Here is a 25,873-nt window from a genome sequence, read left to right as displayed (position 1 = left end):
TTTTTTTCTTAATCTTAACCACTTCAGCCCCAGAAGAATTGGCTGCCCAATGACCAGGCTATTTTTTGCGATTCGGCGCTGCGCCTCTTTAACTGACAATTGCGCGGTCGTGCGGTGCTGTACCCAAACAAATTGACGTCCTTTTTTTTCCAACAAATAGAGCTTTCTTTTGGTGGTATTTGATTATCTCTATGGTTTTTATTTGTGCTATAAGCAAAAAAAAAAGCAACAATTTTGAAAAAAAAATGCATTATTTTTTACCTTTTGCTGTAATAAATAGCCTCAATTTTTTTTTTTTTAAAAGATAATTTTTTGCTTCAGTGTGTTCTACATATTTTTGGTAATAAAAATCATAAAAAGTGTATATGGACTGGTTTGCACAAAAGTTATAGCGTCTACAAAATAGGGGATAGATTTATGGCATTTTTATTTTTTATATTTTTACTAGTAATGGTGTCGATCTGCAATTTGTTTATCGAGACTGCGACATTATGATGGACACATCAGACACTTTTGACACATTTTTGGGTCGATTGACAATTATACAATGATCAGTGCTATAAAAATGCACCAATTTACTGTATAAATGTCACTGGCAGGGAATGGGGTTAACACTAGGGGCGATCAAGAGGTTTACGGTGTTCCCTATGTGTGTGTTCTAAATGTGGTGGATGGGACTGACTATAGGAGATTGTAGGAACTCCCTATTTCTCTCTCCTCAGCTCACAGAATGGGGATTTGTGTGTTTACACAAGTTCCTGTTCTGCCTCTCGTGCCCGCAATTGCTCGAGGCCGGCAGTCATTGTGACCGCTGCTTACTAGCAACGGCACCTCCACCGGCGTGTCCCTGCTATCCCGCTTAAAGGGACCGACGTAGAGTTACAACAGTTCGCGGGACCTGTCGCAGTATAATGACGGCGGCTGGTCGGCAAGTGGTTAAGGATATGTTTTTTTGGTGCGTTCCAGTGCGTTTTTGTTCCAGTGCAGGAAAAATGCAGCATTCTCTATGTTATTTATTTATTTTTTCTGGTGTGAACTATGCCATTGAAAACTATATAATCTACTTTCCATGCGTTTTTGATTTAGAAAAAAAAAACGCACAGGACTGCATGTGGTGTGAACTGGCCCTGAAGGTAACTGTTTTTTTGGAAGCGTTAAATCGTTGGGTTTAGTTCCGCTTTATACTAGAACTTGGTCATCCTTGCCTTTTTACATTCTGTTTTACCATCAACAATAACTAATTGCCTGAGTGCCCTCTGATGTTCCTGGACAATGTACTTCCATTTTGATGGCCACAGTGTGTTAGACACTGCTTTATTTATTTATTGCTGTTTGGCTGGTGCTGATATTCAGAACAAATGAATCACACATTTGACATTCCTCTTTCACTTATGTCCATCAACATAACAAAAATTAAAGGGTTGATTGACCTTGAAGATATTTGGCTATTCATGTAACAAATATCAAGAGTTCAAAATATGTTTTATAAGTATATGGACTCCTTTACTCTTGAACTCCTTTAGTGTAGTAGTTAACCCCTTTCTGATCCACTACTGTTGATTAACACCCTCAATCAAGTGCCAATTTCTGGGAGGGTGTAAATTTAAAAAAGTTTTCCTCAACCCACAACAGTAAAATCAGTCTGTATATGCAGTAAAGCATGCTTGTTATACTCACTGTGGAACCTAAGGGGTTAACCTCTGCATTGTGTAAAAGATGTTTGATCATGTCTTCTCAGATGCTTGCCTTCTTTTGTTGTCCCCGATCCATCTGCTGATAGAACAGAGCCTTGGAGGCACTCTGCACATGCTCAGTTTGGTGTGTATTACTAGAGGGTTGTGTTTTTTTATTTATTTATTTATTTATTTTTTTGAAGGGTGCATGTGATCAGCACTGTGCCAATCGGCACTGTCCAGACGGCAATTCAGGGGCCATGCAGCCTCAAAGGACAGTCAGAGGAGAATGTAAACTCCTTCCACAAGCTTTAACCAGTGCTTGGCTGGACACTGATAGAAGTCACAAGACTGCTAAATACTGCTGGTGAGAAAAGGTATTTAGCAGTTTATATTTGCTAAAATAATTGCACTTCCATATTCTGTGTACTGTGGAAGACCAGATATAGACAAGGCATGTAAGATTTTGCTCAGTAACCACACTGAGTGATGATGGTATGTTAACGCTTTTGTTGCCACAATTGTAGCTGTGGTATGGCAGGACAGTGAAAGCAGTAGCGGTCGCTCTATGAGGGGCACAGGGGCAATGATCCCCCTAATCTACATGCGGGGCGTGGGCCGCATGGATTTTAATGGGACTTTTTTTTTTTTTTAAACACATGATTAGAGCCTGAGGTCGGGTCCACACCTATGCGAATTAGATGTGGATTTCCCCGCATACAGTTTGCATAGCAGGAGACTGTGACTGGCTCCCTATGGAGCCGGTTCACATATCTCCGTTGCGGCTGCAGAGCTCCGTTTCAGGGCCTGTGCGTCTTTGGCTCAGTTTCAGGGCTGAATTCAGGCATAGAATCAGCCCTGATTAGTCCCTGAAACCGGGACGCACATTGCTCCTGTGAGATCCGCAGCGGGTTATAGTGTGAACCCGGCCTCAGGCTCTAATAGGCTTCAAAAAAGGTTGTTTAAAAATAGCAAAATAATATTTGCTATTGTTTTCCTCATTCTCCTCCCACAGGAAGCCCCCAATGGCCAAGCAGTCTTAGGGCTTGGTGGGGGGGGGGGGGGGTGATCGCTGCCGTCCATCTCTCGCGAGGGTGGTGTTAGTTTGGGCTCCCCCCCCCCCCAAAATTTTGAGCACTAGCCGCCACTGAGTGAAAGGAGTGAAAAAGAAATTATTTTGTGATGGTGGTAAAAAAAAATTATTGTGAAGATGTTTGGAATGACATTCATTGTACAAAATTAAAGTATGTTAAACTAAAGACAAAATTATAATTTCTGACAATTTCTCAGCTTATTATATAAAAAAAGGGCAACGTCTTCTCCCTGGAGCATCCTGTTTCTTTTGAATTTAGCATGGCTTTATATGCTCAATGGTCTGTTCACAGGGATCTCCGAATGGAAAGACTACAAGTCCCATCAGTCACCACAGCAGAGGACTCAAAGATCATAAATTGAGCACACAGTGATACCACACTCATAGTCCAGTGTTTACTTCCTCCAGGACCAAAAACAGAAGGCCTTACCTCTGTATAGATCTGGAGCTTGTGGAAACGTTTTCACGAGCCTGTGTATTTTATTCGCAATGGACTGATTGCTGTTGCAGTGCTCTGCAGGCTTTATGCAAACATTTTAATAAATGAACATGATTTTATTTTATTAATTTGGGTGCATTTTTTGCAATGCATTTTTTTATACAGGTTGCCATTTATAGAGGAATCTCTGATTCAGTAGGTACCAGGATCCTTTGTACTACAAAGGCATTTGCATGGGATTATCAGAATCTGACCCTGTTCTTTTCAGCCTTTATATAATATTAATAGTAGCAAGTCAGTCCATTAATCATGTAGTAACCTTTCCATTGACCCACAAGGAAAACTGGTAGAGCTTGTGGTAATCAATGACAAGGGGCAACTATGCTAAGTAGAGAAGAGGCATCAACTGTGTTTTGCCAGTTCTACATATACACGCCTATGTACCCAGTGTAATTACAAATGTTTTTTTAGCAAATGGCAGTCACTGTAACTTTTTGTGCAGATTGTCTATACGCCAGTGAATTGTAATTATTGTAGAATTATATATATATATATATACTGTCTCCTTGCCAAAGCAAAGACAGTTGTTCATTAATAAATCTTTAAGCTGCATATTGATCTTTTGCATTACCGTCAAGATGTCTTTTAAATTCTAGCAATATTTGCTTTTTTTGTGCTTAAATGCTTTGCATACATCAGCAGGATGATATGGCAGCGTCTCTCCTAGCTATGGTTTTGCATTTCTGTTGTCTGCTATACAATAGCATAAATAGCTTTTCAGAAGCAGATCTTTTTTCAAGTGTATGTATAGCCAAAACTTTATTTTATTCATTTTGGATAGAGGAGGAAAGGGTTAGAACCTGTGTAGGGCTTTTATTGCGTTCTGCATTCCTGCTATGTATATTCACTCTTTTGGTTTGTCTGAACTTTTGTTAGTCAGAAAGTGAAACGTTGGGTTTTTCCTCCTCTCTCTTTTCACCAGTGTCTGACTCAGCTATTCTCATTATTCCATTTTGGGTACTAAATTCCTGTATGCATTTCTGTACTTCAGCTGCTATATGACTTAAATGGTGCTCATCTAAAGTACTAAATACAGTACATGCATGTATTTTTGTTGGTTGGTATTAACAGTGGAGCGAATACTTATGCTCTATTATGCCTGATGCGGTATGACATACTTGGATGTTTGTACCTACTATATGAGTGATGGCGAACCTTGGCCCCCCAGATGTTTTGGAACTACTTTTTCCATGATGCTCAACTACACTGCAGAGTGCATGAGCATCATCTGAAATGTAGTTTCAAAACATCTGGGGTGCCAAGGTTCGCCATCACTGTACTATATAGTTGTATGTATATGCCCAATACAACTTAATTGAAAAAGCATTTTTGGTATGTGGTGTGCTTACTCTATATATTTAAAACTGTTGAACTAACAGATTTGTACACTATAGTTGGGTTTAAGCACTCTGAAAAATAATTTATTGTTGATTGCTTAAAGTGATAATAAACCTAGAATATTCTTTCTTTAGGTCTGCTTGCAGTGCTCTGGGCTCCTCCCCCCTCTGTGTGCTCTTATAGCATGCCGCTTGCAATGGGGGCTGTTGTGCGTGCCTGCTCATGAGCCAGCTGTGTATGTCAATTGACACACAGAGCGTGGCTTGGCTCTGCCTCTTACTCTCTCCTCCTTAGCTGCGATTGACAGCAGCAGGAGCGGCTCCGGCTGCTGCCTCTCTGTCCAATGAGGGGAAAGAGAGCTGCTGATCTCGTATACATCACTACATTCAGGTATCTGGGCATCACTGGATCGAGATGGACGTTATGACCGTTCACCTAATATTGAGTAGGTCTCACTTTTGCCACCAAAGCAGCCCTGATCCATCGAGGTATGGACTCCACTTGACCTCTGAAGGTATGTTGTGGTATCTGGGCACCCTGACTGGTCAGTTTCTCCATACGCAACAAACTACGATGCACTCTTCCATTGATCTACATGAGGCATCCTTCCCTCCCCACATGCATCAATGCGCCTGGGCTGCCCATGGCACCATCATCGGTTGAACTGTTTTCCTTCCTTCAACCACTTTTGATAGATCCTGGCCACTGCAGACCAGGAACAATCCCACAAGAGCTGCAGTTTTTAAGATCCTCTGACCCAGAAGTCTAGCCATTCCAATTGCAAGACACTCAAATCCTTATGCTTGCCCATTTTTTTCAATACATCATCTTCAGGGACAACATGCTGACTTGCTGCTAATATATCCCAGCCGCTTTCAGGTGCCATTGTCACAAAATGTTATTCACTCTTACTGTCAGTGGTCATATTGTTATGACTGGTGTATAAAAGTGCCCTAAAACTGCATGAAATGACTTCAGATATATACTGCCATACAATATTGTTAGCATTGCACACACAGGTTTAGAAAAAGGATACATGTATTGTGTAAGTATGGAACATTTAATGGAATTAACGATTTAGACAACCTAATGCTTTTTTTTTTTCCAGACTATCATTTATTCAGAGTTTGAGTAATATAGATTTGTTCCGAACATGTATAAAGGTCCTGTTTTATGCTTTCTTTGATTTCAGGGAATGATCAATTTTGTTTTTGTTTACAATATAGAATTGCTATAATTACTGTCATTTTTTTCAATTACTCATTAAAGACATCATTTCTTAACAAAGTTTTATTTATATAATCATTCCTGTAACCATTATCACAATACAAACCCATTGCAGCACGATTCCAATTTCTGAGATGAGAAATGTCGCTTTCTTTTTTGGATGCTGTTTAATGCATTATGAAGGTTTTTTTTTTTTTTCTTGTGTTTTTAAAATTGAATTATTTGCATTAAGATTTTATACTGTAACATTTCCTTATGGTCCATGCTCACTCTGGGAATGAGTTATGATAGCTGATATGCACTTTTGTCTGACTAGCTCCCAGAAAGCATTTTATTGAGAACATTCATCTCTTGTTTACAAGTGCGAGTTAGTCCGGTCAAACAGCATGTCTGTTCTGATGTAATGAGCAGGGGAAATTTGAGCCTTGTATCTGCTTTCAAACGTCCAATTGTTATGGTACACCGACAATATGGTGTATGGTAATAGCAAACACCACGTGCTACTTATTTATTCCAAGCAGGCTGTTTAGTTATCTCTTTTACATAATACATTATTGCAATTTTACATAAGTTTTTTTTTTTTTTTTTTTTTTTTTTTTTATTATTGTGTTGCTACATTGTATTGTATTGCAGGTAGAAAAAAAATTTATCTAAGTTTAAAATATAGTCTAGTTGTCTATATAGTACTACTTAAACATTTACTGACATTGTTAATTGGATTAGTACTCCTAATCTAACTTTATTCTACCATTAATCCATCCTATTACAATTAGATGAACGGGAACATGTAAACAGTAAACTAGTGCATTCTGTAATCCATCTTATTGTTCAAGACGCACTTTTGTTTGGACTAGTAGCTCTGAATCTGAGTTTATTACCTGGAAGCGTACCTCCAAGGAGTATAAGAAGGTACCTCCAGGGGCTGTTTTCAATCTGGTCATTCGCTGATCTGTTCTCCAATCTGTGATTTTGTATACCTTTACCAATTCAGAAGTTATCCCTTGAGCTTATACTTCCATATCCAAGAATGCAACCATAGAGGGATATTCCACTAGCTTTTAATGAGCGTATGGGGAAACGTAATTTTTTTTTTCTAACAATAGAAAAATAAAATTCCCTATCAATTATTATTTTAATTTTTTTAGGGGTTCCTTGACAAATCGAGTTGAGGGGAAAAATACTGGTATATTTTGATAAAGTAACTGTTCATTTAACTGTTTTAGCACAGTAGTTCTTTTTTTTTCATGTATTCTTTATAGAAAGTTTCATAATTGCAATAAGCAGAAAAACTTAGAAATACACAAGATACATAGACCTAACCATCCAGGTACAAATTCAGAAAGGGTGCCATTGAGCTACCACCCCAAGTCTAGGTCTAGAATATTCAACATGGGTACAACATAAACCCATCTTGGGCCAAAAGCATAACCCAACAGACTTCAAGAGATTACAGGTAGATAGTTAATCAATAGCCCGTCATAAAACCCAATGCAGTGTGGAAGGGTATACAGGATGTAAACTTAGAAAAGAAGTAAAAGGAGGGAGAAAGAAAGAAAAAAAGGGGGGGAGGAGAGAAGGGAGGGGAAAGAAGAGGGTGGGGGGTAGGAAGGGGGCAGGTGAGGCAGCACCACCAGCAGGAGTAACAAGAGTAAATCTATTATCTAAAGAAGTTATGCCCAGCAGACAAATGGGGTTAAAGAATGTCGAGGATTGACAATGTAAGGAGAGTGTAGCAGTGCAGGAGATTAAACCGCCAGAATATTTTTGAAATCATCCACTACAGGAAAATTCAAGCCAATAGAATGATGTTTTTTTTTAAATATTTCAGTTGTATCTTTGAGCATGCTAGTCAGACCTTAAATTTCCCTAATCTTCTCTACTTTAAGGATCCATTGCTGTAGAGTAGGCTGGTGCAGTAGGTGGAATACATGCCTGGGCAGAGTAACTTGGTGCCTCACCGCCGTTTTTTGTTTTTTTTTATGTCGACAGTGGTACTTCATTGTGGTGCAGTACGTAAAAGGAAAGTGTGAAAGGTAATCTCCTGTCAGTAAATGTTCGCATGTACTGAGAATCGGGCAGGACCAAAATATATGTCCCCTCTCTCAGCACCACATCTACCAACACGTTTCAGGCACAGAGGAACAAATACAATACAATATTGTGGGGGTACCACCGGGGTTAACATTTTTACCCCATTCTTGAAACGTATTGCGTATAAATGATTTAAAGGAGAGCGTCAAGATCTTTTTGCGTTCTGCCAGGGCCCAGCATAGTTGGAGATGATTTTCGCATTTATCTAGATACCTAAGGGGGGTCTGTGAACATTCTATGAGAAACACTTTGCAAGAGAGGGAAAGGGCATGGAAAAGGCATGTCTGGATGTCTCTGTTACGCCTTTTCATAGGTAGTCAGTGGTCTTGTAAAGGAAGAGGCCATGGCAGGAGTGCAGGAAATGAGAGAGTTGAAACATTAAAAAAATAACCCAGGTCAGAGAAGTTGGACAGTTACATTTTTAATTGTTCAGGTCCATAAAATCTAGAGACCGCTTATCCCTCTATCCCCCCCCCCCCCCTTTCTTTGGAAAAAAAAGTGCCTATAGATTCAGGAGGGCCATCAGACATGCAGGCACCAACCAACTGCATTGCTGGTTGCAACATAAACATAAATGTTCAGCGAGCTACTCATCTCGTTTGGGGGGGCGTGACCATAGTAATCAGTAGTTGATCATTCAACCGAAGAATGCTCATTAAAATTTTTGGATGCTCTATATTTACAAATGGTGTATATAATATAACTTTCTATTAAATGTATAAACAACCTCTGTTTCTTCTAGTCATCCAAGTGCCAGTGTCTTATCCGTCAAGAACCCAATTTGATCATTTTTGTCGTTTTAAAGCGAAATTCCACTTGTTTTTCAGTTTATTAAAAGTCAGCAGCTACAAAAAGTGTAGCTGCTGGTTTTTAATAAACAGTCACTCACCTGTCCCACGATCCAGCGATGTGGTTGCCCGAGGCCTCGCTCCTCTCCCCCTCCTCTCCGCAGTGCCGTCATAGCAACTGTGGGCACACTTTAAGTACTTCAAACAAACATGGCTTCTAATAGGAGTGCAGCTACTTTTAGTACCCAAACTTATTTGCATATTCACATCATACAATTTGTACATTAAAAATAATAATTACCAACGTGCCCAATTAATACTGAAAACTTTTGACATTTGATATAATCAACTGTTTGAGCAACTGAAGTATCTGACTTGCTCAAAAAAACTTGATGTTTTAGCACCTCAGCATGTTGGATGGCAGATGTGTGTAGACCCCTTACCGTTTCTATGTACGCATGACCTTGTGTGAATTATACATTTCTAAATACTGGCATGGGTTCTAATTCTATTTTGACGCAACTGAAGTTTTCTGGCTACCTCTAGTTTTCGAAGAGACCCTTCCAGAAATTGCCTTTCTTAAGTCAGCTGAAAATTGTTTTCCGTTTCTCATGGGTTTTTACTCTTGCAGTGTGTTATTCAATAAGACCCATATTTTGACCATATGATAAGTAGTCTGTAACTGATGAAATGATTTCCCCTTTTATTTTCTCTCTCCTTTGTAGTGTGCTGGAGAAGAAAATTGGGTAGACAATCGCACTATTTATGTTGGTCACAAAGAGCCTCCTGCTGGCACTGAAGCATACATTCCTCAGAGGTATCCAGATAACAGGATAGTCTCCTCAAAGGTAAGATTGTTTACTCCTCTCCATCAAGTCACTTGTGTGGTTACCTGGCTGCCACTTGTAACTAGGGCTGTATTTATCTACAGCTCAACTACTAACTGCTCAGTGCCTTCGTATCTGCTTATCACTCTTGGAGCAGAAGATTGCTTACGCAATATTTCTTCTCTTATTGGATTACATTCTGATGAGAGTTCTGTAATGCTTTTATTGCCAACAGAAAAGAACAAATGAGGTCAATGTCTCCTATTCTTTACACTTAATCTTTCAAATATATAGCAGTTTAAAATTGATTAGACAAACTGTTATGCGGTTTAAAATATATCACCTATGTATTGTTGCCATTGTTATTTTGTATGTATTTTATACAGCATTGATGTAATCCATGGCGCTTTGCACAGTACAATAAACCATCCACCCTGACCAAGTGGAGTTTAGTTTCCAATCTAATATCCCTATTGTGGTCAAATGATATATCCGTGACGTTCGAGTGCTTGCGAAAGAGATGCTTGTGGGGGCATAACATATGTCCGTGTACTGGGTCAGCATAGAAAACTCCTTCCGTACCTGACACCAATGTACTGGGGATTTGTCTGCAGTCTTGTATGGATACAAGATTATGAACTGATCTTTTCTGTACACTTTGGGGTTGATTTACTAAAACCGGGAGAGTGCAAAATCTGGTACAACTCTGCATAGGAACCTCAGCTGGCAGTTTTTTTAGTCAAAGCTTAACCACTTGCCGACCAGCCGCCGTCATTATACTGCAGGAGACCAGATATAGTGAATGCAGGGTCCTGAGTTTAGTAGCACTTTAAGGGCCAATGTTTTATTTTTTGGCCCTACTTCTCCAAAAGATCACAGACGTGCAGTTTCTCAGCTGGCCAAGGCTGGGGAAAAATCCTGACTGCAATCAGGATCCACTCAGATGCCTGGACCTGCAGCTGGCACAGCCTCTCTGCTGCGCTACTGACAGACTGAGCCAGCTGCTCCCTTCTCCAGCCCAGCGCTCCAGTGAGTGCTGAAGGGGAGAGGGACTGACCATCATGGCTCTCTGCTCAGGGCAGAGGGGAGAACTGAGTGATCAGCGGTCTTTGATCGCTCAGTTCTCGGTGCAGAGCTGGCAGGGGACAAATGCAGCATTGGATCGATGCTGCATCCACCTAGGTGAGTATAAGGTTTTTAGAATATACCCCATACTTCTCTTTTAATTGAACAAGCTGACGTTTGAAGCTGGCTACCATGCAGGGCTGCACCAGATTTTGCACTCTCCAGTTTTAGTAAAGCAACCCCTTTTGAGCTTTTTGTGGTTCTATACATTGTTGTCTACATACATGTTGGATTCTTACACAAACTCTAAACCACAAATAATTAAATTTATTTAGAAAAAAAGAGGCCCTAAGGCCAACAAAGCGATTGAAAATATGTGAAAATTTAATTAAAATATGAATAAACAATCTACAGCTGTTAGCACGTTAAAGTTAGACAAAAACTTTGAACAGGTATGGTATACAAAGTACCGTTTTTATCAGCGTATAACACGCACTTTTTTCCCCTTAAATTCAGGGGTGTGTGTTATACGCTGATATCCGCCGATCTCCGCTGATTGTGAGCGGAGAGGAGCGATTACCGCCAAGATACACATAGCCGAATGTACTCGGCTCCGCTCACAGTCACGCCCATTCCCGCCATTGGACCTGTGTTATGTCCATCATAGGGCGGGAGTGGGCGTAACTGAGAGGAGCCAAGTACAATCGGCTATGTGCATCTTGGCGGCGATGCTCTGCTCAGTCCCTGTGATCTCGATGGCGCCAATTAACAATGACAAGGCTGCAATGACAAATTTGCAATGGACACTGGAGCAAGGCTGCACTGACAAGGCTGCAATGGACCCTGGAGCAAGGCTGCACTGACAAGGCTGCAATGGACACTGGAGCAAGGCTGCACTGACAAGGCTGAAATGGACACTGGAGCAAGGCTGCACTGACAAGGCTGCAATGGACACTGGAGCAAGGCTGCACTGACAAGGCTGCAATGGACCCTGGAGCAAGGCTGCACTGACAAGGCTGCAATGGACACTGGAGCAAGGCTTCACTGACAAGGCTGCAATGGACCCTGGAGCAAGGCTGCACTGACAAGGCTGCAATGGACCCTGGAGCAAGGCTGCACTGACAAGGCTGCAATGGACCCTGGAGCAAGGCTGCACTGACAAGGCTGCAATGGACACTGGGGCAAAGCTGCACTGACACTGATAAGGTTGCATTGATGGGCATTTAAATGTAAGTTTCTTGTTCCTTAAACTTCCCTCCTAAATTTGGGGTGCGTGTTATACGCCGGCGTGTGTTATACACCGATAAATATGGTAAATGCAGCTCTGGTAAAATTAGCGATCAACTGAATAGGTGATGTGAAAACAAAATTTCATTGAAAAAAAAACAAAAACAAGTGAACAGAAAACTAAGGAAAAGTACCATTGAAATGAAAGTCCATATATATCAAACAAAAAACACCCATCCATATAAAAGTGTTAGTTTGCAGTGGAAAAAGCTGTGAAGAGATCCTTCATATAAGTGCATCCAACTCCACACCCAGGTGAGAAAGTAATCTACTTACCAGATCACCATGACCACTAATCAGTGCTCTCACCAAGCTTAGGGAATGGTTAGGTCTCCCCAGGACCTTTTAAAAGGCTGTCGGGAACTGTAGCTGGTGTCATATAGTGTAATGTAGTGTGCCATAGTGTAATGTACTATTCAGCTTCTCAGCAGTGACAAGCTCAAATGTATTCATAAGAAAGATGATGATGATGGCACAAAACTGACCCTCCCTGTGTTCACTCTGTGCTCTGCTGGAAAAATACAGACCAACACGATTTTTTAATGATCTAGTTTATTGATATTTACATGCCTATATGAACAGGCCTATTAAAAGTAATGGGCTGCTTTCAGATCAGTAAACAAAAAAAAAAACCTGAATGCTTAAACTCATGTTTTTGTTTTTTTTTTCGTTTTTTTGGGGACCTGTGTGCAAGAGCCCTTAGAAGTAAGTGAGGAAAAATTACTCTTAAGCCCCATACACACTAACTGATTTTCTGCTGATATTTTCCTTCAGATTTACCAAAACCATGTAGTGTATGCCTGATTGCATACACATTGAAACTCCTAAGGTCTGACCTCATGTTATATGGTTTTGGTAAATCTGAAGGAAAAAATCATCAGAAAATCTGATGGTGTGTATGGGGCTTTAGACAGTTGACACCAATGCTAGTGTCCCACATTCCCCTCACCTCTTTCCTGCGACAACTATAACATTTTGGATTTCTAATCACTATTTTGTCTTGGGGACAATGATCATAATGACAAATATACAGTGTGGGAACCTCCTCATTGTTGCCACAGACAATAGTCAAAACCTGACAGAAGTTCCAACCCTTCCCTGTTTATCCCCATTTAAGGAAAAAGGTTTAGATATACTTTAAATGAGATGAGTTATGCCGTGTACACACGGCCGCACTTTTCGACAGCAAAGGTCCAACGGAACGAATCCCGGGGACAATTCAGTTGTGTATGTGGGCTTAATCGGACCTTTGCTGTCAAAAAATCAGATGGACTTTAGATTTAGAACATGTTTCAAATTTTTCCGACAGACTCAAAAAATCAGTTCGTCTGTATGCTAGTCCAACAGACAAAGACTGATGCTAGGGCAGCTATTGGCTACTAGCTATGAACTTCCTTATTCTAGTCTGGTCGTACGTCATCACGGTCGAATTCATCGGACTTTGGTGTGTCCAAGTCCGTTCGTTCGGAAAGTCGGTTGGAAGTCCGTCGGGAAGACCGTCGGACCTAGTCTGCCAGAAACTCTAGTCGTGTGCACACAACATAATAGGTTCTATTAGGAAAGCTGGTGATGATACTAATGTTGCTGCTTTATATAGCACCAGCATCTTCCCCTTCACTGTACAAAGTGATGTCATTGATCTTCAGATGGGCATTACGATAAAAGGCAAAAAAAAGCACTAAACTCTCTTAAAGCTGCTGGGTCTATTTAACCTGCCAGTATCCGACAAAAATTGAACTAAAACGTCTGTTTATATGAAGCTGAACTTAATTCAAAAAGGCAATTAAACACTAATTAATACAGCTCTGGAATTTTTATTGCATTTTTTAAAATGTATATAGATTTTAACAATATGTCCCTTATTTGTAAGTTTTTGGTCTGTTAACCACTTGACCTCCAGAAGGTTTTATCCCCTTTTTATGACCAGGCCATTTCTTGCTAATTAGCACTGTGCTACTTTAAGACTCTGCTTCCACTACTGCAAGTTGTTGTGTGACTTGACACATGTGAAGTTGCATGATAAGTCAAAACCCATGTATTTCAATAGTCCCCGTTCTGATTGGTGCTACTCAAAAAAGGTTTTTGCACTACTTTGTTCTGACTTTGGTGCGACTTGTTCTTGTAAGGTTTTCACTGGTCCCATGCAGTGGCGGGACAAGGTCATCCAGCGCCCAGGGCAAAGATGCCAAACTGCGCCACCCTTTCCCTTAAGGTTAGGGTCAGGGTGCCCCCTACCCCTGCAATAAACCATTGCGCCAGGGGCAGCCGTCCCTCCTGCCCACCCTTTGTCCCCACCCTGGTCACATGACATCGTATCAAAAATCACATTGCAAAGCCACATTTTGCAATCATGGAAACAGAGCCTAACTGGCAATTGCGTGGTACACTGTACACAAACGGTATTTGATCACCACTGGGTTTTTTTTTTTTATATATAAACTAAAATATATATTTATTTTCTATTTTCTTTTATAAAGCAGGTCCAATAAAACATTTTTTTTTTTAAATCTAATGCCTTCAAAAATTTAGGCCAAAATGTTATTCTTTTACATGTCTTTTGCTATAAAAAAAAATACCAATAAGTGAATATTGGTTTGAGTGAAAGCTATTAGTCTACAAACTTTGGTGTGTGTTTGCGTGTATATGTGTGTGTGTGTGTGTGTGTGTGTGTGTATATGTATATGTATGTATATGTGTGTGTATATATATATATAATATTAACATCCAGGGGCAATCAAGGGGTTAACTGTGTGCCTAACATTGTGCAATGCTGCTTTTACTAACAGATCTTGCTGTTTCTATTTTACTGGGAGAAGAAACATCCTGCCCAGATTGCGGATTTGTGTACAGAGCCTTTTGTGTATATAATCATAGGACTCTGTGCTGTTTTATGTCTGCAGCCAACCAGAGCATGCTGGATGATGTGCATGTATGTTATCTAGCCTGCCTCTGCTGCAGTAAATGTATTGTGGCTGGGCAGCAAGCGGTTAAATGCACCATTGAAAGTGTTTTTTTTTTATCGTATGTGATTGTATCTCTGTTGTCCCTATGTACATGACTTGTGATCAGCTACTATGAGCCTTTGGCCAACTTTGTTGACTTCCCATTAATAAAACATTTTCCAAAAAAAGTAAGTGTTTTTAGTATATCTGTGTAAAAAATGGCTGTTTATCCATCACACTATTCTTGTGCTGTTTGTCTCTGAACTGTTTTCAGTGAGCATTGTTCCCTGCTATCTCTGTGGACAACATAACACCACCCCATGTTATGGAGAAAGGAGGTATAGTGTAGTCTTAAAGTGTTACACCTTGTACTTGGGTGACAGTGCTGCTAAGTACAGTTGTCACCCCTAGGAGAGAAATTGAGTTAATGGCAGGAATATAAAATAAAGGAAAGATGTGAAAAAAGAAAAGTAATGCAGCCACCACATCTATGGATGGGCAATCTGCAATACTATCAATTTGTGTTCATGGGTTTAGATAATTTAATTGTTTTTTATTTTTATCTTTTGTTTTGTTTTTTTGGGGGTTTTTTTGCAAGAAGTGTAAGTATCCAAATCTGATTTGGCATTAGCCTCTTGCTGTACAGCGGAGTTTAGAATGGGAAACAAAGTAGCAGAACAAAGAGCTAATCAGTTCACGCTCTGGCAAGAAGCACGCTGATAGAAGAGTAAAGTGGAGTAACAAAGAAAGGGACTCTTCATCCTCCTTTCACTGTCCGGTAACAGGCTGGGGTAGGTTCAGGACCACCTGGGATCAGAGGAAGTGAGGTGAATGATGCAGTATCTTAGACCAGGGTCTCAAAACTTTCAGACAAAGAGCCAGTTTACTGTCCTTCAGACTTGGGGGGGGCACAGACTGTGGCAATTGGGAGTAGAAAAGGTTCCGACGGTGGGGATAAAATAATGCCCCATCATTTGTTTCAGTGGGAATAATGGTGCACCATCGTTGGTGTTATTGGAAGGAATTGTACCCCATCATAGGTGTTATTGGGAGGAATTGTACCCCATCATAGGTGTTATTGGGAGGAATTGTACCCCATCGTAGTTGTTATTGGGACAAATTGTGCCCCATTGTTGGTGTCCTTGGGAAGAATTGTGCCCCCCCCCCCCCCCGGGGCTGCAAACGACTGCCTTTAGACTGAGGACATCTAGTAACAGAAAAAGTACTGCTAGACAAATCTCTGGATTAAAGGTGAATATTGCAGTTTTGTTAGGTTATCGTTCAGTAGGCTTTTCAATTTATCTAATTATTTTGAGTTTCTACTTTAATCCTTAATGTGGATCCAGACCAAAATCTCATGAAAGCTTTAACTTCTAAATATAGTTTCAAAGATCTGTTTCAAGATCTTAAATGTGAAGCTTTTTTTTAAACAAACACCTTCTGATCCTGCCAAGAAGGTCCTTCAGGCAGTTCCTGTTATTGGATGACACCTGTCTCCCAGTTGTGTTCCTGCTTTGTTACCTAGTCATATGTGCGTCTGGCTAAGAATTCAAATATCTATGCTTACACAATAAGCAGGGACAGTCTACTGTTGTTACTTTTAATAAACCATAAAAACATTGTGAATGATACACAAACAAAATGTCATCAAGGTATTTTTTTGATCTACTTTAAAAGAGAAGCTTTACCAAAGCATTTTTGGCCATACCCCTCTTGTAGGTCACAGGAGTTCACTTACTTTTGCTCTCCTGGAAATCAGAGTCAGCTCATAGCAGGCTATTGCCCGCTGTCAGCTGATGTGGCAGAGCCGCACCAATCTATGTAAGGATCCTGACAATATTGTTTGACAGCTGGCTCCTGTTGTCAGCTCATGGCTGAGAGCCAGAGCAAGCTGCACCCGCCCCTTCCCCAGCCTGGCACAGGAGGAGCAGAGAGGGGAGACTGCTCTGTTGTCTGATGTTGAAGTGGGAGACAATTTGGGTACTAGTGATCATCAATGTCTTTGGTTTGACATTAAAACAAAAACGGAAAAATCACATACAAAAACAAACATTTTGCTGTAATTTCTAAAAATGCTTTTGACAGGTTGGAGAAAAACGGCAGTAGGCAGTAATCGGTGGGCACTGGTAAAGTCTGCCATCCTGGAGGCAACTAGATTATGTGTCAGGCAAGTTAGTAATAGCAAACGGAATTAAAAAACCAATATGGTTCACTAAAGAGTTGTAGCTGACAGAGAAGAGTATACAAATGGACAAAAGGAGGCCAAACACATGAGTGCCTTCAAAGCACAGAAAGTGGAGGGAATTGCTAAATCTGTTAAGAAAGGAGATTAAACATTTTTTGGGTACATTGATAGAACTAAAAAATACAGTGGCATCACTGAAATGAAAACTGGGTCCAACACATATGTTCAGGGAGACCTGGAAGTAGTAAACCATTTAAACAATTACTTCTGTTCAGTCTTCTCAGAAATAAATTGCACTAACAATAACATAATTTGGGGAATTGCATTGGTTCTAGTAATGACGGTTAATTTTTAGGATTTCTGGAGACAGAGGTAGCAGTGGAAGTGGCTTTGTTAAAACTTAATAAAGCAATGGGCCCTGATGGTATTCTTCATCCCACAGTTCTAAGAGAACATTGAGGTATAGTTGTTGGACCATTAACATATCTCTTTAACCTCTTGGCACTGAGCACATGCAAATATACGGCCTCTCAGTGGATGGGCCTTGGCGCAGAGCGGACGCATATTTGCATGCAATAGTGCCGACGGTGCTGTGCCGAGAAAGCACACCTTGCGCAGTCCTGGCACAGTGACCGGCGGCTCAAGAAAAGTTCACGATTGCTGTTTGCGATCAGGACTTTTCCAGTCATGTGACAGCCAATCACAGCTGTCACATGATCATAAGCCCTGGCCCGCCTCCCAGCATAGCACACCCCTTAAAGGGCCGGTGGCAGCCGGTGCCAAGAGGTTAATCTCTTCTAACAGGAGAAGTTCCCCATGACTGGCGGACAGCTAATATTGTACCTATCTACAAGAGGGGCAGGAAGATAGAATAGAACTCTAGGAAGGATCACTAGAGGGGTCCTCAGCAGGAGGAGGGAAGTCCTGATTCCCCTATATAGATCTTTAGTGAGACCTCATTTACTATGTACTGTATATGTATGTGTGTGTATACTATGTCCAGTTCTGGAGATCTCACTTACAAAAGGATGTTGGTAAGATTAGACGAGTCGAGAGCCAGGTTACAAAAAAGCTTTTATCCCCACGACCTTTCACTAATCAAGAGCAACTTCAGGAACTTAATATGTATTACCCGATTGAAACCTTTAAATATATCAAGGGAGTGAATAAGGTTCAGGAGGGCAGTTTTTTCATATGAAACCAAAATCAAGAACACGGGGACATGACCTCAAACTAACTGGAGGAAAGTTCAAATAGGGTAGTTGATGCTTGGAATAAACTTCCAGCAGAAGTAGCGAGCCAGTAAATGGCTTCAAACATGCTTGGGACAAAAAGTTAAAAAAAGAAAAGAAGAAAAAAAAACTAAATCAAAAAATATACAAAACGTAACAAAAAAACACAAAATTACACGCAGACTCGATGGACTACTCTGCATTTTTTCTGTTATCACTTTTCTATTTTTTCTATGCTCTGTCACTGTTCTCTACTCGGAGCAAATGGAGAACCGATAAGTGGTCATGTAATGCTCAGTTCTTGGTCTTAGAGCCGACATGGGACAAAGAGGCGAGTATGCAATTTTATACCTCCTTAAATTTTGCACATGTTACAACACAAAAAAAGGTAAATTAATTTTATTGGGCATTTATGTTATAGACCAACACAAAGTGTCAAAAAATTGTGACGCTGAAGGAAAATGATAAATGGTTTTGCAAATTTATTACAAAAAAAATAAATTAAAAGTGTGACGTGCATTTGCATTCAGCCCCCTTTACTCTGATACCACTAACTACAATCTAGTGGAAGAAATTGCCTTCAGAAGTCACCTAATTAGTAAATAGAGTCCACCTGTGTGTAATTTTAATCTGAGTATAACTACAGCTGTTCTGTGAAGCCCTCAGAGGTTTGTTAGAGAACCTTTGTGAACAAACTGCATCATGAAAGCCAAGGAACATACCAGACAGGTCAGGGATAAAGTTGTGGAAAATTTTAAAGCAGGGTTAGGCTCTAAAAAAATATCCCAAGTTTTGAACATCTCACGGAGATGGAAAATGGAAAGCGTATGGCACAACTGCAAACCTACCAATAGATGGGCGTCCACCTAAACTGACAGGCCAGGCAAGGGGAGCATTAATCAGAGAAGCAGCCAAGAGGCCCATGGTAACTCTGGGGGAGCTGCAGAGATCCACAGCTCAGGTGGGAGAATCTGTCCACAGGACAACTATTAGTCGTGCACTCCACAAATCTGGACTTTATTGAAGAGTGGCAAGAAGCTATTGTTGAAAGAAAGCCATAAGAAGGTCCCATTTGCAGTTTGCGAGAAGCCATGTGGGGGACACAGCAAACATGTGGAGGAAGGGGCTCTGGTCAGATGAGATCAACTTGAACTCTTTTTTTTCCTGAAAGCAAAATTCTATGTGTGGTGGAAAAATAACACTGCACATCACCCTGAACACAAAACGTGGTGGCAGCATCATGTTGTGGGGATGCTTTTCTTTTGCAGAGACAGGAAAGCTGATCAGAGTTTATGGGAAGAAGGATGGAGTCAAATACAGGGCAATCTTAGAAGAAAACCTGTTAAAGTTTGCAAAAGACTTGAGACACTGGCGGAGGTTCACCTTCCAGCAGGACAACCCTAAACAAACAGCCAGAACTACAATGGAATGGTTTAGAGCAAAGCCTATTCATGTGTTCGAATGGCCCAGTCAATGTCCAGACCTAAATCCAATTGAAAATTTGTGGCAAGACTTGAAAATTGCTGTACAGACACTCTCCATCCAGTCTGACAAAACTTGAGCTATTTTGCAAAGAAGAATGGGCAAAGATTTAACTCTGTAGATGTGCAAAGCTGGTAGAGACATCCCCAAAAACACTTGAAGGTATAATTGCAGTGAAAGGTGGTTCTACAAAGTATTGACTCAGGGGGGCTGAATACAAATGCACGCCACACTTTTCACATATTTATTTGTAAAAAATTTAAATTGTTTATCATTTTCCTTGCCCTTCAGAATTATGTGTTGGTCTATCACATAAAATCCCAATAAAATTAATTTACATTTTTTTATTGTACCATGACCAAATGTGGAAAATTACAAGGGGTATGAATACTTTTTCGAGGCACTGTATATATCCCAAACGTCTCCTTTAACTGGAGATATTGTTTGTTAGGTAAACATAAACTAACATCATTTTCACAAGTAGAGAAAACAGAATGTTGTATGCTATTTGTAATTTTGGGCCATGCTCAGATTTGGTAGGAATTGGAGGATAGACCTTGATGTTTCTTCATATCCTCTATAAATTGATTTAAATTCATATGTATTATATTGTACCTGTGCATTTATTTGTGATGCCTATTAAATCTTACATGCCATTTCTAGTCTTTGTAATTAGTGCAAATATTGATTAAGAAGGAGTTGTCCGGTGATTCCCTAATGAGATGTTACACATTCTCTTAATTTCAGCTAATGAAAGCGGGCACAGCTGCATGTTCAGCTGATTGCTGTGCTGCTATTAAATACTGTAGCCATGCATAGGTAATAAGAAAATCACTGTGTTCTGCTATTATTATTATTTTATTTAATCCCTGTTGGATGGAAATGTTTATTACATTAAATAATATTATTGTTGAAAAATAGAATTTGCACTCTAATTAATTTTGTTACCAAGAAGTTTCAGCCAGATATTTTCCAAAGTTATGATCTACGTCATTATGAATTAATAAAGTAGCGGGCCTTGATTTGGTAGCAGTACAGCCGTATGGTACATGATGCATCATGAATATCATCATCAAGTAATTTTGGAGGTTATTATTTGCTAATGGGATGATAACAGTGCGGGGTTAATTTAGTTACCAGGCAAGACTGACTAGGGCATGAATCCAAGCAGAAAACAAACTTACAAAATTGTACTTTTATAATATAAACTAATTATCGGATCCTGGACTACATATACCTTGAGGCTGAACTCCAGACCAATATAAAATACACAAATATTGCAGCTCTATATTAATAAACCATTAAACAAGAAGTCTATTTGCTTGGGGTTTTTTGCTTTAAAAAAAAAAAATGTAATGGAGGGTACTACTGTCCTTCTGTGTTCATAGCACATACTGGTCTTTCTAATAAGACAGGCCAACAGTAGCTGCTGACTTGTAGACTAGGGGAGGACTAGAATGGGAATGGGGGTGGGCATTTGAGAGTCAGTGCAAATATTATATGTTGGCCCTGAGTGAAGAAGATACTACCCCATTTCCTACTATGTGCAGATTGAGGCTGTAAGGCAGGGGTGTCCAAACTTTTTTCAAAGAGGGCCAGATTTGATGAAGTGAACATGTGTGAGGGCCGACCATTTTGCCTGACATTCTTTGAACCATTAAAATTCGGTCTAAGTGTGCGTTCGAGCACTAATACACGGCCCAACAAGAATTCCCTTGCCTTTGTGGCTGTGTGTGGTGAAGAGATGAACTCAGGTGTATTATTTGGATATACTGTACCCAAATTAGGAGTCAGTGCCCACCTGCATTGCTCATCTGCAGACCCACAATTGCCAGGAATGCAGCGCCCACCATTGCCAGGAATGCAGCACCCAATAAATTGCCAGGAATTCACCCACCATGGCCAGGAATTCACCCACCATTGCCAGCAATGCAGCCATCATTGCCAGGAATGCAGGTTCACCATTGCCAGGAATGCAGGTCCACCATTGCCAGGAATGCAGGTCCACCATTGCCAGGAATGCAGGTCCACCATTGCCAGGAATGCAGGTCCACCATTGCCAGGAATGCAGGTCCACCATTGCCAGGAATGCAGGTCCACCATTGCCAGGAATGCAGGTCCACCATTGCCAGGAATGCAGGTCCACCATTGCCAGGGATGCACCCACCATTGCCAGGGATGCACCCACCATTGCCAGGAATGCACCCACCATTGCCAGGAGTGCAGCCACCATTGCTAGGAATTAGCTCACAATTACCATCAGTGTAGCTTTGGAGGGGGCAGGACGAGCGCCAAAGATATCTTACAGAAGAATCTCCTGTTTACACTGCGGCCTCTTTAAGAGAAAGTCCCGCCTCCTTTGATGGACAGAACAGTCGTCCAATGGCAGTGCCGGAAACGGGACTTCCTATTACAGAGGCTGCTGTGTAAACAGGAAATACTAATCCTGTGTGCACAGCACTCGTCCCGCCTCCTCCCTCAGAGTCAGCCAGCCTGTATATCTTTTGTGGCCCAGGAACTGGGAGAACGTCGGGGACCACAAAAGATATACATGTTTAAATAACCAGATGGGCCGTTCAAAACCATACCGCGGGCTGGACTTTGGACATGCCTGCTGTAAGGGAATCCGATCTTGTCTATGTGCAGTGTCGGGACAAGGAGATTTGTTAAGTGCCCTGTGTCCAGTGTGGGCAGTACTGGGACTAAGCCTAGGGCAAAGATGACAAATTTTGATTTGCATAGGCATCATGTCTCAGCAGAAATCCCCCCCCCCCCCCAAAAAAAAAGCACTAATCAGAACGTTCTGCAAGCCAACATTCTCTCCAGGCAAATGCAAAAATCCCCCCTCCTCTCAGTCCAAGACTGTCAGTTCAAACTTTTGCCCTCCTAGCTCAAATTCCTTCCAATTACCCCCTCCTAGTACAAATCTCCCCCACCCAAAAAAATCATCCCTCCTAGCACACTTCCTCTTTCCTGACAATTCCCCCCAATCTCCCCTCCTCCTCCTGCAAGCCCCTTCAAATTACCCTTCCCAGCCAAGTCCTCTACTCCACATTCCACCTCCTTGCAAATATGTCCCCAATCCCCTCTTAGGCCAAACCCCCACACCCCCTCCTAGCTCAAACACTCCTCCCCCCCTCCAAACCTCCCTCCTAGCACAAAATAACTCAAATCCCCCCTCTGAGGCTAAATCAAATCCCCCCCGCCTCCCAGCTCATTTTTTTCCCCTCCAAATCTCCCTTCCTAGCACAGAACCTCTCCCCTCCAATCCCACTCCTAGCACAAATCTTCTTCCATTCAAATCCCTTCTTAGCACAAACCCTCTCCGCTCCATGTATGTTGTGTTTTAGGAAACATTGAAAAAGTTTCAAGAATTCTTGATAAATGCCCATGGCCAGATGTGTCCCTTTGCTAGCCTTTATGCGGCCCTTGGGGCACAACACCTTCCACTGACATGAGGCACCATTTCTCTCACTGATACCAACAATGGGGCACTATATCTTCCACTGATATCAATGATGGAATACTGCTGGCCACAATCCAGCCCTCCTAAAGACTGAAGGACAATAAAGCGGAAAAGTTTGGAGACCCCTGATCTAGAGGGAAGTGCCTGAAGGCAAAGTAATGTTGAGGAAATGATCTGCTTTGAGGCGTGGTTAGGTTGCGTTGTGATAGTAGAAATCTGTCTGAATTTTCTGCAAGATGACACAAAAAGCTTTGCCAATGGCAATAAAGCTGCAAGATGACACAAAAAGCTTTGCCAATGGCAATAAAGCTCAGTGCCTCTGCTCCTGCCTGGCACTGTCAGTATTGCTGGCTGGCTTAATGCTTTTGTCCGCTCACAGAAGCAAAGGGTGTTACCACATGACCTCACCTACTATGTAACTATCCATAACATACAGGGATATACAAGGTAATACTGACATATAATCACACACATAGGTTGGACTTGATGGACTTGTATCTTTTTTCAACCTCACCTACTATGTAATCTGTAACTGCTTTGTACAAAGAGGTAGTGGCTAGACCTGCTCTATCCTAGTTCTCTATTATTTCCCAGTGCGGTGGGATACAGGAACCTCCACCGCCTCTCCTGCAATGCCGAGATAACACTTTATAAATAGTTACAAAAAAGATGAAGTGCATTCAAATTATAATGCATAAATACCATAGCCTGAAACTTTGAGAAAGCCAATTGGGCGCTTTGCGTGAGGTGGACAGTGACGTAATCATCCTGGGACTAGGTGGAGCGATGTATCTTGAGGATTGTATTGTGAAATACCCGTTTTTTAGATAGCAAGTCTCGTGACAGGTCTGGAGGAGCACAGCCTGGAGGGGGAAGGGGGATGCCCTCGGGCCCTGCACTCTGTGGACCCTGTCCAGCTCTAGCTCTGAAGTAGGAAGTTTGCCCAGGACCTGATTTAAGATACCAGTCCCAGTGGTGCCTATGGTCCAAGCCCATTGTGGCTTCTGGAAATAAATATGTTTCATTAGCAATTTGCACCAGAGTTTTTTCCTCTTGCCTCCTATATGATTGACACCACGCTGATAGCTGCTGTGAGCTGCTCAGAGCCACGGACTTGGAGTTTACAGCCAGTGGGAGCAGTGCTACTTATAACACTGGAAAGCGCATATAGTCCTCCTTTAATTAGTGAGGTTCATTTAAGCAGGTGAGAAGACACCCACACCCACTGTGGTGATCGGAGACAATTACTGAAGAGCTTCTGGTGTATGGGACAGCACACTTGTTTTCACAGACATTGAATCATTTTATTTATGGACTGTCACTGTATATAGATTTAAAAGAAAAGATGGACTCCTCTAAATTTATATATTATATATTATATATATATATATATATATATATATATATATATATATAATGATTTTTACATTGTTTTCAGTTATTTATTTATGCACTATAATTTCAATGCACCTCTTTTGTGTCTATATAGATTCATTGCATTTTTTACAGGTGGTTGGATGCATAGTGGTGCAAGCTGCCTCCTATAGGGATATAGAGTTGAGTAATAGGTGGTTTATATACAGGGATAGCACAGAGTTTTATTCACACATTTATAACACTTTATAAATACTTTACTAACACACCATAAATGCTCTAGGTGCTGTTACGTTGCGGTTAAAGAGCATCTCCACTGAAACCGATGAAGGCTGCTGATAAGCGTTGATGCCCCACAAAAGAGATATGCTGCTTTATTTTTTAACACAACACAATGCTACCATTCCTGTGTGAAGCATTGTATGGTGCAATTTTAATATTCATGTCAGGCATTGAAAGGCAGTTATGAGGCATTAACCTTTTAGCGCCAACAATACGCAAATATGCAGGCTCTCGGTGGTTGGACCTTGACGCCTAGAGGTCGCATATTTGTGTACCAAAATGATAAACAAACATGTCCTGAGAGTGTGCACCCATCACACTCCCGACATAGTTTCCAGCACCTAACGGAAATCCCCCGATCTCTAATTGTGATCGGGAGCTTTACGATCATGTGATCGCTATTACAGCCAATTACGGCGGTCACATGATTATAAACCCCTCCCTGCCTTCCGGTATCAGAAACCCCTTAAAGGGCTGGGAGGTGCCGGTGTTAAGGGGTCAAAAATGCTGAATAAATGCCACAGAAGCACAGGGTATTTGATGCACAAGCGAATGAATGAGTCCTTAGCTTGGACTGTACACAGTTTGATTACCTGCCCCTGTTTCCTCCAAGGGCTGCTCCCCTCCCGGCAGCAGGAATTGTGGGTAGGGGGCAGGTAATGAAACCATGCACAGTCCAATCAGAGAGCATTCCTGTGTCATCTGCTGTATGGAGGAGTGCTGTTCTGACAGGAGGGGGAGAGCACAGCCTGCACCTCCTCCCAGGCTCTCCCTTGCTGCTGCTGTCACTTCTACCATCTGGACTTTACTGTTCAATTTAGGAGTTAACTGCCCCCCCCCCCCGCCCTGCCCCTAAGTTATGGGGGAGAGGAGCTCAGCTGGCCAGACATAACATTCATTGGGGGGGGGGGGTGGCTTGGGGGGGCCTACAACCAAATTCACCCTGCTGCCATGCATTACACTCTCTTCCTTTTTGGCTGTGAATGTAAAGAAAAAAAAGATATGCGGTAACTCAGATGATC

General features: G+C 41.4%; 1 protein-coding gene across 6 annotated transcripts in view; it reads left to right on the top strand.

The window, feature by feature from the left end:
* The window catches only part of ATP11A (ATPase phospholipid transporting 11A), a 241,603-nt gene that overhangs the window by 89,386 nt on the left and 126,344 nt on the right, over positions 1-25,873 (top strand). For all 6 annotated transcript variants that reach the window (XM_077482875.1, XM_077482874.1, XM_077482876.1 and 3 more), the window contains exon 2: positions 9,435-9,557. In XM_077482875.1, coding sequence (XP_077339001.1) covers positions 9,435-9,557 — 123 coding nt within the window. The remainder of the gene's footprint in view (positions 1-9,434; positions 9,558-25,873) is intronic.

Source organism: Lithobates pipiens, unplaced genomic scaffold (assembly GCF_037356315.1).
Source record: "Lithobates pipiens isolate NorthernLeopardFrog02 unplaced genomic scaffold, aLitPip1_a1.2 Scaffold_16, whole genome shotgun sequence".
In the NCBI taxonomy this organism is placed as follows: domain Eukaryota; kingdom Metazoa; phylum Chordata; class Amphibia; order Anura; family Ranidae; genus Lithobates; species Lithobates pipiens.
This window is presented reverse-complemented; position numbering and strand designations above follow the sequence as displayed.